The 17,500-nt window shown below is 35.7% G+C and overlaps 1 protein-coding gene across 2 annotated transcripts in view; it reads right to left on the reverse strand.

The window, feature by feature from the left end:
* Positions 1-17,500, reverse strand: part of LOC136832132 (zwei Ig domain protein zig-8-like) — a 76,513-nt gene that overhangs the window by 47,266 nt on the left and 11,747 nt on the right. Inside the window, exon 1 of one of the 2 annotated variants that reach the window (XM_067092795.1) lies at positions 1,023-1,855. The exons of the other annotated variant lie outside the window; for it this stretch is intronic. Within the exon in view, the coding sequence (XP_066948896.1) occupies positions 1,023-1,128 (106 nt within the window). The 5' untranslated portion in view covers positions 1,129-1,855. Of the gene's footprint in view, positions 1-1,022; positions 1,856-17,500 lie in introns of those variants that run through there. 2 annotated transcript variants of the gene reach the window in all.

The following is a 17,500-nucleotide window of genomic DNA, read 5'->3' on the forward strand; positions in this document are numbered from 1 at the left end:
AACATACTTGTATTATACCTGTGGCTTCTCACCCACAGACACGAGGTATAAACAGTATATACTTAGACATAACTTCTATTTCAGAGAGAAGAAATTCCCTCCATATTTCCACATTTCATTTTGGACAAAATGATAAAAGCAACATTTTACTTCAAAAAAGTTGAATCGCTATCTCACAAAATGTTTTGACTGATTTCCGCTTTGTAAACCCATCGAGTCTAACATTACTTTCTATCTCCCTTCATGCTTTCATAAAACATATTTACTCTTTCGGCTTTCGTATTTTCATGGACTATATTTCCACGTTCGAATCATTATCGCAACTTGTTTCGTGAATGTAAACATCCTCTGATCAATTGAAGAAGTGGGATGGAGGGGTTAGGGTTGGGGTTGAATGGCCCTCCAGGGTCCTGGTGTGATACACTGTTATGGTTTTACTTTATCTGTTACAGTATGTTTTATGAGGCTTTCATTTTCAATGAAATGATTTTACATTGTCGATATATTTTTCTGCTGAAATGATTTTGCTTTGTTGCGATTCAGTTTTGTTAAAAAAAAACCATAAACTTTTACATTGTCGATATTTCACTTTGTCTAAATTCATTTTGACATTGGCTTTTTCTCTTAAATCTTTGAACAGTCAAGATTTCAGTTTGCATGAAAAGTATCGATATTTTACGTTTGTTTTCATTACATAAGTTTGCTTTTCTGAGAAAGTTTAGGTACTATTAAAATATAGTTTTGTCTAAAAAGACTTTGAAGTTGTTTAGATCTGATTAAAAATTAAAATGTATGACTTTAAATAAAATGAAATGTAAGTCTCATAAAAAACGAATGAATATATATATATATATATATATATATATATATATATATATATATATATATATATATATATATATATATATATATATATATATATATATATATATATATATATACCCACAGGAATAATGAAGCTTCGTGCTCGTGCGCTGCGTTCGACATTGTCACTAAAGCGCCCCCACCAGTGGATGACATACCTGAGGTGGGTGTGACCGGAAAACAGCAGAGACAGAGTAACAAGAGAGCAAACGACAAGATTCTCTTAATGGCTCCACCGTCGCGGACATCATGCTCGCTGGACATCGTGATTTTTGGCTGACATCAGTTTCGATCATATTGACATCACATTCGAACCTGAGTGATGTTAATCGAAGTCCTCTCGGGATCGTTTTGGGTAATTCTCTTCCTCGGTTTTAGTCCTTTGTTTATTTTTTTTTTTTTTATCTTTTTCGGATTTGCATCGTTGAATATAAGTTCACCAAAGAGTTAACTGTAATCTTAATAAATTAAAATTTTGTTGGAAACATTTAATTGAAACGTTCCATCGCAAACTTTTCATTCAAATGTTTGTCTGTGCGTCAATGCGAATCAATGACTCGTATCTCCTCACAAAAATTTCAGGCGAACTTTCTGCCCACTTGGCAAAGTGTATATCATTCGTGAGATCTAAAATGCACTTCATAAATAAAATTATTATTCATTACACGTGACTTTCCCCTTGCCCAACACACGCCAAGAACTGACGTAGTTGTAAAGAAAATTTTCAGCACCGAAGTCTGCAACACCGCGGAAGGGACGAGACACAGCGAGCAGAGATGGCAAGAAGAGGAAAGAGAGCAGCGCGTGACACATTCTCCCCGTCCGACGTCTGATCCAGCACTGCACTGAATCGGGAGAAACGCAAAGTCTGCATCGGTGGAACATTCAGGGCTGACGGACTGCTTGTCAGGAGTAGCTTTCTTTTTTTTTTTTTTTTTACTATTATTTCGATAGAATATAAGGTGAATTGTTATCATTAAATGTTTTATTTATGGTAAAAACCAATTTCTTATTGTTTTTATATATACAGATACATATATATATATATATATATATGTGTATGTATGTATGTATGTATGTATGTATGTATATATACGCATATATATTTATATATATACATATATACATACATACATACATACATAAACATGTATGTATGTATATTTATATATATATATATATATATATATATATATATATATATATATGTACATTATACATATATGTATGTATGTATGTATGTATGTATGTATGTATGTATGTATGTATGTATGTATGTATTTATGCTTATATATGTATGTATATATGTATGTTGTCTCACACCTAAGTAGCATGTATTCAAGCAATTACGTTCAACCATCAGAGCAACAGTTTATAAATACCTGCCCAAGGACAATGCTTTTAAGTGAAATAAGACACTGGGGCTTATATCCTACCAAATCATTTCTTAGTACGAAAAACATGTCCCAAGTAAAAATATATTAAGTTTACATGAAACTTCCCCTTTGTACTTTGCTGAAAGGTAAAAGGAACACAATAAATATTAAAAGTATTATGAGCATTATCTAATCCGAGAAACGCAGTAATCCACAATGTCCTTGGGCCATAAATCCATTAATTGTCCCTCAGAGAATCATGAAAGCATGTTCCGGAAAGACACGACGGGCTGACGTCAACAGTTTTATTTTACAGCAAGGCAGTGGCGCATGATTCTAAGTTAATATATTTTCTATTATTGTTATTATTATTCATAATGTGCTAACATTCACTAGAAAAAGGGCTACTGTACTAATTTCCTGGGAAATGATAAAACTAAAAATCATTTTTAACATTATTCATGTCCAGAAATTCATACAAAATAGGCCAAACACGTTTAGCTAACATTTTAGAAGTCGGAAAATAATGCATAACTGCAAATGTTTAACTTCCTAAGCTGTCTTCCACATAATAAAATAACCATATAAAAATAACAAAAAACAAAAGAGCAAACACGTAAACAATAAATAACAAAGTAAAAACTAAACAAAACAAAAAAACGAAACTGGACAAACGCACGGCAGATTTATATTCTACAATGGCTAATGGCGCAATGGAGCAGATAAAGCCAGGATTAATGTTTTATCCGACAGCAATGATAAGGATGATCCGACAGTGAATCGTTTCATTTCAGTTCGAAGCGACAGGATTCGAACACGTCCCTCTAAGCATTCTCAACTTTTCCCATCAGGAGAGCTGATAGTGCCGCGTGCGCGCGCGCAAACACCTGAGCACAAAGGGTTTACAGCAGCATAACCTGCATAGGAACTAGATAACAATTATCTGTGATCTGCATCAGATAAGATTTATTTTTAAATCATAAACTAGATCAGTTTTGAAAGCAATAAGCATTTTAACATCTTTCCTGAGGTAAAATAAAATGAATGAACAAAGATTGAGGCGATACACGTATTATCCACAACGCCAACGGGAAGGAGGTAGAGGCTTTTATTCTTGATCCAATATCATGTTGCAATTGTCAAAGGATTATGGTTGATCTATAACTGTTTTATGCTCTTTTTACACACAAACTTAAAGAATATTACATACGAATACCACTTTTATGATGCGAGCAAGATTAGGTATGACAGTTGCGCAATTACCGTCGATAGAGTGTGTAACAAATACACACATACACACACATCTATATATGTATGTATATATATATATATATATATATATATATATATATATATATATATATATATATATATATATATATATATATATATATATTTGTGTGTATATATATATATATATATATATATATATATATATATATATATATATATATATATATATATATATATATATATATATATATATATATAATACTAGCTCACCAACCCGACACTGCCCGGGATAAGTCTGAATGACAACCAAAAACTTATGTCTCTCTCTCTCTCTCTCTCTCTCTCTCTCTCTCTCTCTCTCTCTCTCTCTCTCTCTCTCTCTCTCTCTTCTTTCTTGTCCCTAACACCCCATCTACTCTCTCTTCCTCTCCCTCTCACTGCCTCTCCCCTCACTCTCTCTCTCTCTCTCTCTCTCTCTCTCTCTCTCTCTCTCTCTCTCTCTGCCAAATTTGCAGAAGACACCAAACTAGGTGTAAATGCAGCAGACCCAGATACAGTGGAAAGTTTAAGATATGAACTAAGGAAAATAGGAGAGTGGTCAAAAAGATGGCAAATGCCTTTTAACTTGGATACGTGAAAGTGTTACAAATAGGAACAAGCAATCCTCATGCCAAGTATATGCTGCTTGGGAATGACATAAATAGTGCAGAACAAGACGAGGACCTTGGAGTCATTATTCCCAAGGACTTAAAGTCCACAAAACAGTGTATAAAAGCTGAAAAGAAGGCACAGAAACTAATGGGATACATAAAGAGGCAGTTCACAGAAACAAAGAAACGGTGCTGCAGCTCTACACATCCATAGTTAGACCTCATCTTGAATATGAAGTACAGTTTTGGTCACCAACACTAAGAAAGGGCATAAACAGATTAGAAGCGGTACAAGCAAGAGCCACGAGGTTAATTCCATCCATCAGGCAAATAGGTTACCAAAGCCTGAACATGTATGACTTATAAACACGACGATTGCGAGGACAACTAATGGAAACATTCAAAATACTGAAAGGCATAACAAAAGTAGACAGTAACCTCTTCACATTAAACGAAAACCAGACCAGAAATAATGGATGGAAACTAGAACTGAAGAGATACAACACATCTCAGTGTGGGAACTTCTTCAGATACAAGATATGTGACACATGGAATAAACTGTCACCAGAAGATGTAAACAGCAACAGTGTGGAAGAGTTCAAAAGAAAGCTAAACAAAATCATTAGAACACTGTGAATGAACAGTAAAACCTGCTCCTAGAGATAACTGAGCACGTCTTTGAGACGTCCTAATCCTTGTAACTCCTTGCAACTTTCTTCTCCCTAATACACCTCTCTCTCTCTCTCTCTCTCTCTCTCTCTCTCTCTCTCTCTTCTCCCTAACACCCCTTATACTCTCTCTCTCTCTCTCTCTCTCTCTCTCTCTCTCTCTCTCTCTCTCTCTCTTCCCAACCCCCACCCCCTTTGGTGCCATTGATGTCTTACCCCAACAATATTCTTTTCCAGTAGTAAGTCATATTATGTAAACCGAAATTAGGTATGATAAATTCGTCAAGTTACTAAGTCTATGGGCATAACCAGCCCCGTTTCACTAGCAGAACCAGCCCCGTTTCAGGGAAGCCCTTCCACCCTCACTCCCTTTAGTGCCCTTTGGTGCTAGTGATGTCCTACGCCCACAGTATTCTTTTCGAGATGGTAAGTCATATGTATCCCAAGTTCGGTTGAAATTGCTCATTGCATTTCAGAGTTATGCTGAAGCATACATACACTCCAAATTAAGTAGCTTGCTCTAACAGAAGGTGGTCCCCCGTAGAGGGTTAGTGCCGTCAGTGTACCTAGTGCGGTGCTCTGTAGGGATTACTTAATGTTCTTTGCAGCTTGCCTTCGATCCCTAGCTGCAACCCCTTTCGTTTCTTTTACTGTACCCCCTTTCATGTGCTCTTTCTTCCATCTTACTTTCCACCCTTTCCTAACAATTGATTCTTAGTGCAACTGCGATGTTTTACTGCTATTACACCTTTCAAAGCTTTTACTGTCAATTTCTGTTTCATCGCTGAATGACCGCAGGTCCCACTGCTTGGCCTTTGGCCTAAATTCTAAATTCATTCCCAACGGAAAGACAGGACTCACTATCGCATTCATACTCTGAGCTGTTGAACCGTTTCAACACCTATGGACTGCGCCATTCACCTTTATTTTGCAAGCACGCTTTCTGTTCTGCGATATTGATATCATTCCCTTTTTTCTCCTCTTTCACATTTATCCAATACTTTCTTGGCCTTCTTCTCCTCCTTCCTCCTAATACTTCTGAATTGTACACTCTTTTCACCAACGTTCTTCCCACATGTCTCAAAATATTTTGAGCCATCCTTTTATCCATACTAAGCATTTTGCCTCTTCTGTGGGCCTTCATATTTCTTACTCTTTCATTTCTTATGCTACACGTAGTACACAAACAATTCATCTTGGCAGCTCAGCTGTTTTACTTTCATTCGCATCCAGCATCACAGATTACTTCCAAAAAGAGAAAATTGGTTTAACAACTCTTCTTGGCTTCCATGAACATTCATGTTGCTTCTTCTACTCTCTGTAACGCCTCTCTTTGTCATTCGAATATCATCCCAATTATATTTGCTACCAGACAGCTGTACAGATCTATTGTTCCCGCTCTCCCGACTTTTGTTTATGTGTTGTTATTTTTTCTCTATTCTAACAACTGATCTCTCCTTTCTGTATTTCCTATTACTTTCTGTTACTTCTTTAAAAAAAATATATATTCTTTGGAAGCTTGAATTTTAAATCACTAGCCCCTGTGGGCTTGTTCCATAGGAATAGGGTTCATCTTCTGAATAATAATAATAATAATAATAATAATAATAATAATAATAATAATAATAATAATAATAATAATAATAATAATAATAATAATAATAATAATAATAATTACTTTATCTTCATGGTTTTCACTTAGTCTCAAAACTTTCCTTTTAGTCACACTTATTGTCAAGTTTTTACGGGCTGCTCTCGAGCAAGAGCCGTGCTGGCATAAAGCCAGCTTAATCAAAAACAACATGGCAAGTTCTCCGCTGCCAGACGCGTTCAAAACTGTTGCAATTATCTTTAGGGATTTGCTTTTACTATCCCGAATCAGGGTTGATAACATCATCCATATTCCACGCTCCATTTATGGCATTTTCTTATTCCCCTGTCTGTCACCTGCTTTCGCTGCCCTTTCTCGAACTTTTCCCGTCATCCCGTCCGTGAAATATTAAACCGCCCCTGAGACATGGTACCATTCACTCTTCCCCCCACAAATCCTAACAAACACTTCTCTTTCTACGTAAAAACTTTGTATCGCTCTTAAAAACTTATCTGCTACGCCATACATCGTCAGTACCCTCCACAAGCCTCCCTGGCGATCCTGTCACAAGCTTTTTTCCCCAGTCCATATACGTATACCACAGGTGGCTTTCCCGAGGTAGTTTCAAACTTCGCACATATATGCTTCATGACAAATCCTTGACGCACACATGTACCCTCTTCCTTGTTAAAAGCCAAAAGCCAAACTGTTCTTCGCTTATCAGTCTTCTTACCATCAGTATGTATGTGAATATACATATATATATATATATATATATATATATATATATATATATATATATATATATGTGTGTGTGTGTGTGTGTGTGTGTATGTATATGTACAGATATGTATATATATAATTATATATATATATATAATATGCAAAATCATTTTCACTAATTTGTGGAATCCAATAAATGAAAATGCTCGGCGTCAAACGGAGCATTCCTAAAGGAAACTAATAAAATGAAAATATACAGAGAGAGAGAGAGAGAGAGAGAGAGAGAGAGAGAGAGAGAGAGAGAGAGAGAGAGAGAGAGAGATTCAGCATGGCCATGTATTGCATCGTCAGCTGTCCGGTGCAATTAAATCATACCATCGCGACTTTCATAAATGCCTCCGAGATCAGATCGCTCTCTGGAATGACTGCATTACTCATTCCTTTTGATGTGTATTTTTAATACCGTTGTATCTGTATGAACTTCAGGCATTTCCCCGTGAAGAGAGTTTTATTGGTCGTAATTACTGATACGACAGATGATATATTAGGTGGGCCGTTTTTCATGAGACTCAGAACATTGCTATTGTTAGCTCTCTCTCTCTCTCTCTCTCTCTCTCTCTCTCTCTCTCTCTCTCTCTCTCTCTCTCTTCTCTCTCTCTCTCTCTCTCTCTCTTGAGTTAATGATTACGTTACATTGCAAATTATTGCCACAGTACTCCCTGTCTGTCTGTCTCTGTTTTTGGATAGGATGAGTTTCCATATCATCAATTATGTAATACTGAATTTCTCCTCTCAAAATCAAATGATCATAACCCCTTGTTTTTGTTTGCAGCCACTTACTTCACAATAAAAACATACTTATCCATATAAAAAACATCAGGTTATATACCTACTGTTTTTAAAAGAACAACGATAAAAACAAAAACAAAAAATTCGTTCATTGTCTTTTGCAGATCTGACACAATGCCTAATTATTATTAATGTTTTGGTTTGTTAATGTTACAGTTTTAGATGTTGATGTTGTGTCTCTGCTGTGTACTGATGCAGTATCATTCTTGCTCTGCTGTTGATACTGTCGATGTTTTTGGCGATATGCTGTGAGCAATGCACTGTCATTTATGCTGTTACTCTTGTGAAGAGGGCAATTCATATTCAATAATTGCTGTTAGAGTTATTGTCGCCGTTTTTCTTGTGATGTTACTGAGGAAAGTGCCACTGAGAAAAACAAGAGAAGAAGTGAAAGAAAATAGTGCCCAGAATAGGGCAGTAAGGCTAAAAATAGTCTCTCCAAAACAGAAACAAAATATGGTTTGGTCAAGCAAAATCAAACGAGTTGGCAGATTCAATGAGGAAAACGAACGCATCAGAGTATTGCCGTTAACAAGAGATTCTTCAAAGGGAGTCGACTAAGAGAGAGAGAGAGAGAGAGAGAGAGAGAGAGAGAGAGAGAGAGAGAGAGAGAGAGAGAGAGAGAGAGAGAGAGAGAGAGAATAGGTACAGAAAAGTGTTCGAGAGGTATTTCAAGTTTGGGTCTTCGGAACTCTTCACTGGTAAGATGTTTTAGCTTTAAACTTTAAGAGCAGCAACTTTGGGCTCTGAGAACGTTTCATGAATACAATATTTTAATCTCATAATTTCAGAAATTATTTAATGATAACATATTTCAACGTGAATCCTCAGAACCGTTCACTTACATTCTCAACTCTGAGCTTTCAGAACATTTCATTGGTGAAATGTTTCTCACTAAGTCTTCATGATGAGACGAGAGTAAAAAATCTTTTACAACTTTGTTCACACGAATAAAACGTTCCCTAAGTAAGAAGAAATAGAGAAAATGAAGTAGAGAAATATGGAGGAGCAAACATTTATTTCTTTATAACATTTAGTTCTTCATAAGAATAACGAATTATAAAAAGAAATTTCATTAAATAATTATTTTTGAATATCATAATTAAAATTTCATAATTCAGAGTGCAAGTGGATTGTAAGATGGATGTGTCCAGTCACTAAGGTATACTAAATTTAGATTTGGTAACATTTCTTTAGTGCGGTGTTCAAAGAGTTTAGAGTTGATCTCTCACTGGTGGAGTGTCAGATTTCAGCCTGAACTCTGTGGTCAGTGAAGTTTTCTACCAGTTCAAACATAGAAATATTTCTTTAGTGAACGCTTCTAAAAGTTCAGAGCTGATAAACATCATCAATGGAGTGTTTTGAAGATACTGGCTTGAATTACCTATCCATGAAGGGCTATGACACCTCAAAGCTGAAATATACCACTCGAAAAATTGCCAGAATTTCAAAGGAGGAGTTTTAGTATTCCAAAGGAGAAAGATCCCACTGGTGGAAAGCTCTGGAAATTCATTGTTGAAAAATTCCATCAGGAGAAGGCTCCAAGACTTCAAAGCTAAAATTTCCCATCAGAGAAATGTTATGAAAATTCACAAACGAAACTTATCATGCTATCAGTGAAAAGTGATGAAAGTCGTCGCCGAAATATACCCATCAGTGAAAAGTTCTAAAAGTTCAGAGACGGATAATATCAGTAAAGATGGCATGGTCTCATCAGTGCAGACATCTAAACATTCAGACCTGAAATATCTCATCCGTAAAGGGTTCTTCAAGTCCAAAGTCTCGAATATGTCACCCATGAAACGGTCTGGAACTTCGGAAATGAAATATACCATCGTTGAAGAGTTCCGAAAGCTCGAAGTTGGGAATATCTCAACCGTAAAACGTTCTTAAAAGTCCAAAGTTCGAAAGGCAACTGAATAATCTTGCATAAGGCTATTCCGCCAGCGTCATCACTCATTGCAATATTGCCCACGTAAAGGCCGTTATAGCCAATGGATCGTAGAGGCTTTGCCTCGGCGGTAAAATATAAAATCTGTACGGTAAAAATGTTTTGGGGGATGTTACTTTTCTCGGGGAATGAATGATGACCGTTTTATATTGCCTAGTGCCGTGAAAAAATTCAAGACAAATGAATAATCATCAGCAATATTGATGTTAAACGCCAGATTAAAAGTTATATATATACATGTATGTATGTATGAATATGTATGTATATATATATATATATATATATACATATATATATATATATATATATATATATATATATGTGTGTGTGTGTGTGTGTGTGTGTGTGTGTGCGCACGCGTGCGCGCGCGTGTATGCAAGGGTAAAGAGTCATAAAAAGTGTGAAATATTAAGTTTTGCGATCTGAATGCCTAGTATGTGGCGCACAAATAAAAATACGTTTGTTAGTTGATTTATTTAATGATAAAAATGGATATATTGGCACTTAGGGAGACAAAGGAAACAGGACAACAGGTGCAGGAATCGAAGGACAGAGAGTAACCGCGTCGGATGTAGGTATCAAAAGTAATTTATAGTGCCAGGAAAACTCTGGGGACGGCTGGGAGAGTAGAAATGTGTTAGTACGAGGATTGTATGGGTAAGCTGAGCTTGGTATAAAATTGATTGTAACAGTGAGTGTATGTGGTCCAGGAATGGATGGATGGGTTCGAAAAAAGGAAAGCGGTATTGCAGGTGACATATATCATAGGCAGGTGACAGAAAAAGAGATAGGGTTGTTGGAATGTAGAGATTTCTGATGTAGGAATGAAGGGGTTCCTGTGGAAATGTTTTTGGAAGGGTTTGATGAATGAAAAGTCATGCTTTCCAAAAAATAATTTTCATGAATATACTTGGGAAGAAAAATTGGTGAGGTTAAAAGGTGGTTAGATTATTTCTTTGCACTGAATAGATGGAGGAGCAAACTAATAAATGTAATGGTAGGAAGAGATGTGGCTGGGGGCGTATCTGGTCATTATTTAGTTGAAAATAAATGCAAGTTTATGTCGGGAAGGAACGTAATTAAAACAGGTGAGTTTGATAAGAACATACAAGGGAAAATGGACGAGTTACTGTCTGGTGTTAAATACACATATAATACTTAGATGGGGTCTTAAGAGTCAGTGAGGAGAATTTGCAGGTATAGATGGGAAGAAGAAAGGAATAAAATTACTGAAGGTTGTAGAGAGGAAATGAAAGGCTAAAGAAAAAAGGTTATCTGGGGTACAAGTGCATGACAAATGAAGATATTGTATGAGTATACAAGATGATGGATACAGTAGTCAAGAAGACAGTGGTAGTGAAAAGAAGGAAGGTGAGGAAGAAAGCTGATGAGAATAAGTTGCGTATAATGCTGATAAAACTATAAGATACGACCTCGCAACGCCCAATTAATCCCCAGATGCGGTCTCGTGAAGATGCGTCTCACGCCTCCGGAAAGCGCTTTCAGACGCACGATCCACGACTAACCTTAACCTTAAATAAGATAAAAAAAAAAAAAAACTACTGAGGCTAGAGGGTCGCAATTTGGTCTGTTTGGTGAGCGGAGGGTGGATGGTCAACATACCAATTTGCAGCCCTCTAGTATCAGTAGTTTTTTAAGATCTGAGGGCGGACAGAAAAAGTGTGGACGGACAGACAAAGCCGTTTTAGTTTTACAGAAAACTAAAACGGAATCAGAGAGATGCTGTCTAAAGTGTGTGATGGCCTGTGTCTCTGTAGTGATTATCTTGAAAATTTACTGAACGATACAAGAGTAGAAAGGGTTAGCTTTAGTTTGAGAAACTGTGAACGTGACTCTTGAAGACATGAGACGAACTATTAGAAAATTAAAAAAACATGCAAAACATGCATTAGAAGTAGTCAGGAAAGCTGCTGATTTAGTGTAAATGTGGGTCGAACCGCAGAGCGCGTTTTGTCTCCTTGGCCATTTAATATCATCTTGGGTGGAGTGATTTGCCACGTTAGAGAAAGGGCAGTAGATGCAGGTGCAAAGATGTGGGAAAAGAAAAAGAAAAAATGAATGTAGTCTAGAATACCTGATGTTTGTATGTGTAAAAGCACTGAGAAGAAATAATGGAGAGACCCTAGAGACTAGTGAAAGAGTTTGGAAGTTTTTACAGTGGGCGAAAGTTGACAGTATAGGTGAGCAAGAGTAAGACTGAGAAAGTCAGTGGAACCTATGAAGATGCAGTATTACGGGGTAAAAATTAAGGCTGATGCTTCAGCTGTTACAGTAATGATAAGGAAGAGTGAAGGAAATTACAGAAACTAGTGAACATTTTTTTCTAGACAAGGAATTAGAGAGCAAGTAAGCAAGAGTATGATTCTCAGTAGGTAAATGACACACAGGCCTCATCCATGATTCACCAGTTAAGGTATGAATGTGACAGTGCCTTATTCTTTCTTCTGATACGGAGATGTCTTATTATACAGGAATATTCTTTTATTATCACACATGAATACACACACACACACACACACACACACACACATATATATATATATATATATATATATATATATATATATATATATATATATATATATATATATATATATATATATATCAATACATAAATACATACATACATACAGAGGAGGATCCTTTGAAGTATACAAAGACGAACCTTTTTCATTAAAGCTTTTGACTGGCTTACTTTGGTCTACCGTATTTTCCTTAAAAGCTGTAGGAAGATGATGAAAGTGAAGCCTTTTCAAATCAGATTAATTTAGGGCTGTTTATAAATCATTATGCCAAAGCACCATTCATTGAGATCTCAATTGCATAGTATTTGAGGCATAATTCCATAAAAGAATGATTTCCATAAAACAGAAGCTTAATGAAAGAAACTTTTACCCCAGAATGGCGTAAAATCCAAAAATAAACGTCAAGTCTGAAAAAGGGATATTCGTTATTTCCCTATAAGGAAGTCTTCCTCAAAACACATATATACACGCCTGCCGTTACATATTTTGTAATCTTTTTATCCTGATATAATGTACAGTTGTACCTTGGAAGGTTATATCATCTTTCATTACTGTCTAAAATTTTACTCTGCTTTAGAATAATTCGAGAAAATTCATCCGAAACCTTATTTTTTTTAAATCAATGAGTTTTGTATGTTTCAACTATTCTTAACACACCTGGTCTTGTTTGAGGCCATCCAAGGTCTCGTAAAACATCTTTTGTAATTTGAAAACTTTCCTTTACCTCAAACCATCCAATCTGTTTTTATGAAGATTATTTGTGGTCCGACAGCACATCTGAACAGCTTTGAAGACCATCAGGGGCTAACAACATCCCTGGTCTGTTTTGGAGACAGTCTGTGTTCCCGTAAGGAATCTGACCTGCTCTGATAACCATCCGCGTTCTTACATCAGCTATGAGCCACTCTGAGAATATCTATGGTGCCCTAATAAACTTGATCTAATCAGAATACCATCTATAAACTCATAAGACATCTGATATGCTCTGAATATATTCTACATGGTCTCGTAATACATCCAATGTTCCTTAAGTTTTACCCCTCGGCTTTACTACACGTCGGATCTAGTTTGAAAACTAATAACTGTTTTCATAATCATTGCACGAATCTGATTATCAAGTATTAAATCATTACCTCTTCAATAATATATAAAGGACTAGGTTATGGACGTCATTTATCAAAATCATACATTATTTTTCATTAGAAAGGATCATGATATTCATGGAGAAAGACATAATATTCATGGGCATTTCATATTCTGATAAAACATTTCTCTTTTAATTTTAAGGTCATTATTCAGCTGGTAGCTGATTTGCCCATTCCATGATTTTTTTTAATTCGTCTGTCACCTAATTATGAAGATTGTTCATGGTATGCACACACACACATACATACATACACACAAACATATATGCGGTGTCCGTGTTTTTTGTGTGTTCATGCATATATACATACACACACATATATATATATATATATATATATATATATATATATATATATATATATATATATATATATATATATATATATATATATATATATATATATATATATATATATATATATATATATATATATATATATATATATATATATCTTCTGCTCCTCTACAATATTTACTACATAAGCAGCCAGAAATGCACGAGAAATGGCAGAACAAACTCAACAAGAAAAAATTTTATCAACCATGGAGAACGGATAAACAATATACTGAAAATATTCCTCACTACGCCATGAAGTCAAGGACGCAGACAGACAGACAAAGAGAGAGAGAGAGAGAGAGAGAGAGAGAGAGAGAGAGAGAGAGAGAGAGAGAGAGAGAGAGAAAGCACAGAGCATATCACGAAGCTTAATGACCTGGCTATCAACCAGTCAGCAATTGTGATTTGAATTAAGCATTTCCCCCTTTTTGATATCTTACAATAAAACGCATCCTATGTCAAGCTTTGTCGACTCTGTTCATTGAGAAAGGCCGATAATCCACACCAGCCCTCGACACCCTTTCACATTTTACCAAACGTACTGGCAGCCTTAGCACAAGGCCTCATACTGGCAAATGGTCGACTTAACCTAAACCAACCAACCGAACTTTGCAATAAACACAAGAGTGAATTTCCTGAACAGGTATTTGAGTTCGGACAGGTTTAAATGGCTTTCCCTTTCTGGGCGTTTCAGACTTTCCTAGCATCCTTGGGACTCAAAGGAAGGAAGCCTACTAGTACTGTAAATAGAGAACATCATCCACCAAGGAGTTAATGCCGAAATTGTTCGAATTCTCACGATATATGTGTATGTATATATTGCTTGAGTTCTTACTTTGTATATATGTATGTGTGTATATATATGTGTGTGTATGTATGTATGTTTGTAGGTATGTATGTATGTATGTATGTATGTATGTATATATATATATATATATATATATATATATATATATATATATATATATATATATATATATATATATATATATACAGTATATATGTGTATATATATATATATATATATATATATATATATATATATATATATATATATATATATATATATATATATATATATATATATATACAGTATATATGTATATAAATATAATTATATATATATATATATATACACAGTATATATGTGTGTATATATATATGTATATATATACATATACATATATATATAAACACACACGTCCAACTGGAAAAGTTCAACGATTAAACACGAAGAATTACCAGGGCACAAACTTGCGGACCCATTGTACTGAGAAATAATTAACTAGCTATCCTAACGATACGTCACTGGATAGCTCCAGAACAGTTCCATGGATAGCACCCTGGATAAGCAGCATTTCACTCGAAACTTCGTAAGTGAACCGACGACTCTGTCACGCCAACCCAGGGATAAGTCACGACACATCTTGTCTTGGGGCCTTCGTGACCTCACACGACAAATCATTATGGCGTTGATCCTGCTGTTCTTTGGTCATATTAAAACTCACATTTTGTGGACTTTTTTCATCGTTAAGTATTTTCCGTTTGAGCAGGTTTTGATATGGCATTATTTAAATGGGATTTCTATATCGAGTTTACTTTCGCTTAACAGAGAAAACTATTTCTACTTATTATTATTGAGGGAATTCTGTTTATCCAGTTTTTAGTTAATTTAATGATTTTGACTGAGTGGCTATCATCATATTTTTATGTTATTTTCCTGAACATTTTCATTGGTGGTAACTTTAATACAGTTTAATGTACATATATTTCCTATTTCCTTTTTTTTTTTTAGCAAATAAACTTTTGACCTTCAGCAAAATGGCAAACATTCTTCGACGTAAAATAACAAATATTTTGTCCCATCAAAGTTATAGCCACAACAAAAAGTGCTGGACTATATATTGAAAATAAACATCCTCCGGGAATGCTCTTTGTTTTTATTCCATTATGCTTTTAGATGGGAATTCTACCCACACACATAAAGATGTCGATGAGGGTTTTTTTGTTATCTTTCTGTCTTCTTTCTTTGTTTTTGTTGGACTCGCCATAGCCGCAGAAAAATATATGAAAGAAAGAATTTTATCTCCGTCGAAAGCCATGTATCTGCCTTTTGAAGGTTGTAGAGTTGTAACAATTTGTAAATGTTGACAAAGAAACAATTTTAAAGAGCCGACATGACAAAAATGTGGTTATCAATACGAACGACTGTTAAATGGCTAAAATTTTCAGCTAATTCAGCCAACTACTTTTACCTTTCAAAACCCTCGTGTTTTGTCGATATTCCAACCCTTTCTTTCTAACAACACTGCCAAACATTCCCAAATACCCTCTACTTGACCAAAATTCCTTAAAATACTTGTGAATGCATCGTTATGACTATCTAACCCTCTTAAAATTATTCAGCTTATTATCCTTACACAATCAAATTCATCTCGACATCTTCCACTTTTTAACATCCGAAAACCACATTTACCCGCCATCAAGAAGAATAAACTCGACCACCTATTTCTATATTGTTAATAAATCTTTCCTAGAGACACCTCTTATCTCATACCTTTCGCAAGTCCTACTGTCTTTCCTGTCATTCACCTCTTCTCTCATGCTACCGATATCCACAACAATCAGCCATGCAAACTAACAAACATTCCTGTCTCTCGCATCCGCACGAACGCCTTGTGTACCTGACTTCCATTCATCTCCGTAATAGTCCTCTTGTCAACATTAATTACAGCTCCCTCCGCCTACGGAGGCTTACGATCTTTCTCCCTGACCTCTGCAGCCTCTTATGCTTAGATCGATCAACACTGCATCATCTGCAAACATCAGTCTTTCCACGTTACGTTCATTCATTTTGTTTTGTATTCTTATTTGAAACTGCAACTGTACAAATTACCATTTACGTCGCATCTGTGGAGATTCTTAAGCTATTATCAACGGCTATGACAACAATAGTAATTATAATAACAACCGTCATTTCAGCAGTAAGGTGCCATACCAAGCCAACCTCAAACTTCCAAACATCAGACTATGCAGCACTTTCAGATGAAGTGACGTCACAGTGTCACACGATGGAACAAAAGATGAAGGACGGAGATATCGCGTTTCTTCGACAGGATTAAAAATGACGACCATTTTAGACCCGTGATGGCCTGTCACCTCGACGGATTACAGACGATAATCCGCAGGACGGGTATCAATTAACGGAACAAAAGACCAACAAATAATTGGAGGATATTTAGCAACAAAGAAACTCGACAAAATTAAAATAATTACATGTCTCTTCTCGCGCTATCCATGAGTGGACGAAGAAACTAATCAATCATCCTGAGAAATTCAACAGCAACGCTTATATAATTACAGAACCGAGAAATATAAATCGCTTCTCGCCAACAATCTTCATCCATCTATTCTAAAGAGACGACGCAGGAACAATTTCGAGCAGGTCCTTTGCAAGCAACATTTCATCAGAACCCGCGCAAAGTGAGGTGGCGACCAGGTCACGCAATCTCTAGCTGACACGTCATGAATTATCTTCCTTCGAAGCTCTCTTCGAAAAGAGAAGC

This window comes from Macrobrachium rosenbergii, chromosome 49 (genome assembly GCF_040412425.1).
Source record: "Macrobrachium rosenbergii isolate ZJJX-2024 chromosome 49, ASM4041242v1, whole genome shotgun sequence".
NCBI classification, from domain to species: domain Eukaryota; kingdom Metazoa; phylum Arthropoda; class Malacostraca; order Decapoda; family Palaemonidae; genus Macrobrachium; species Macrobrachium rosenbergii.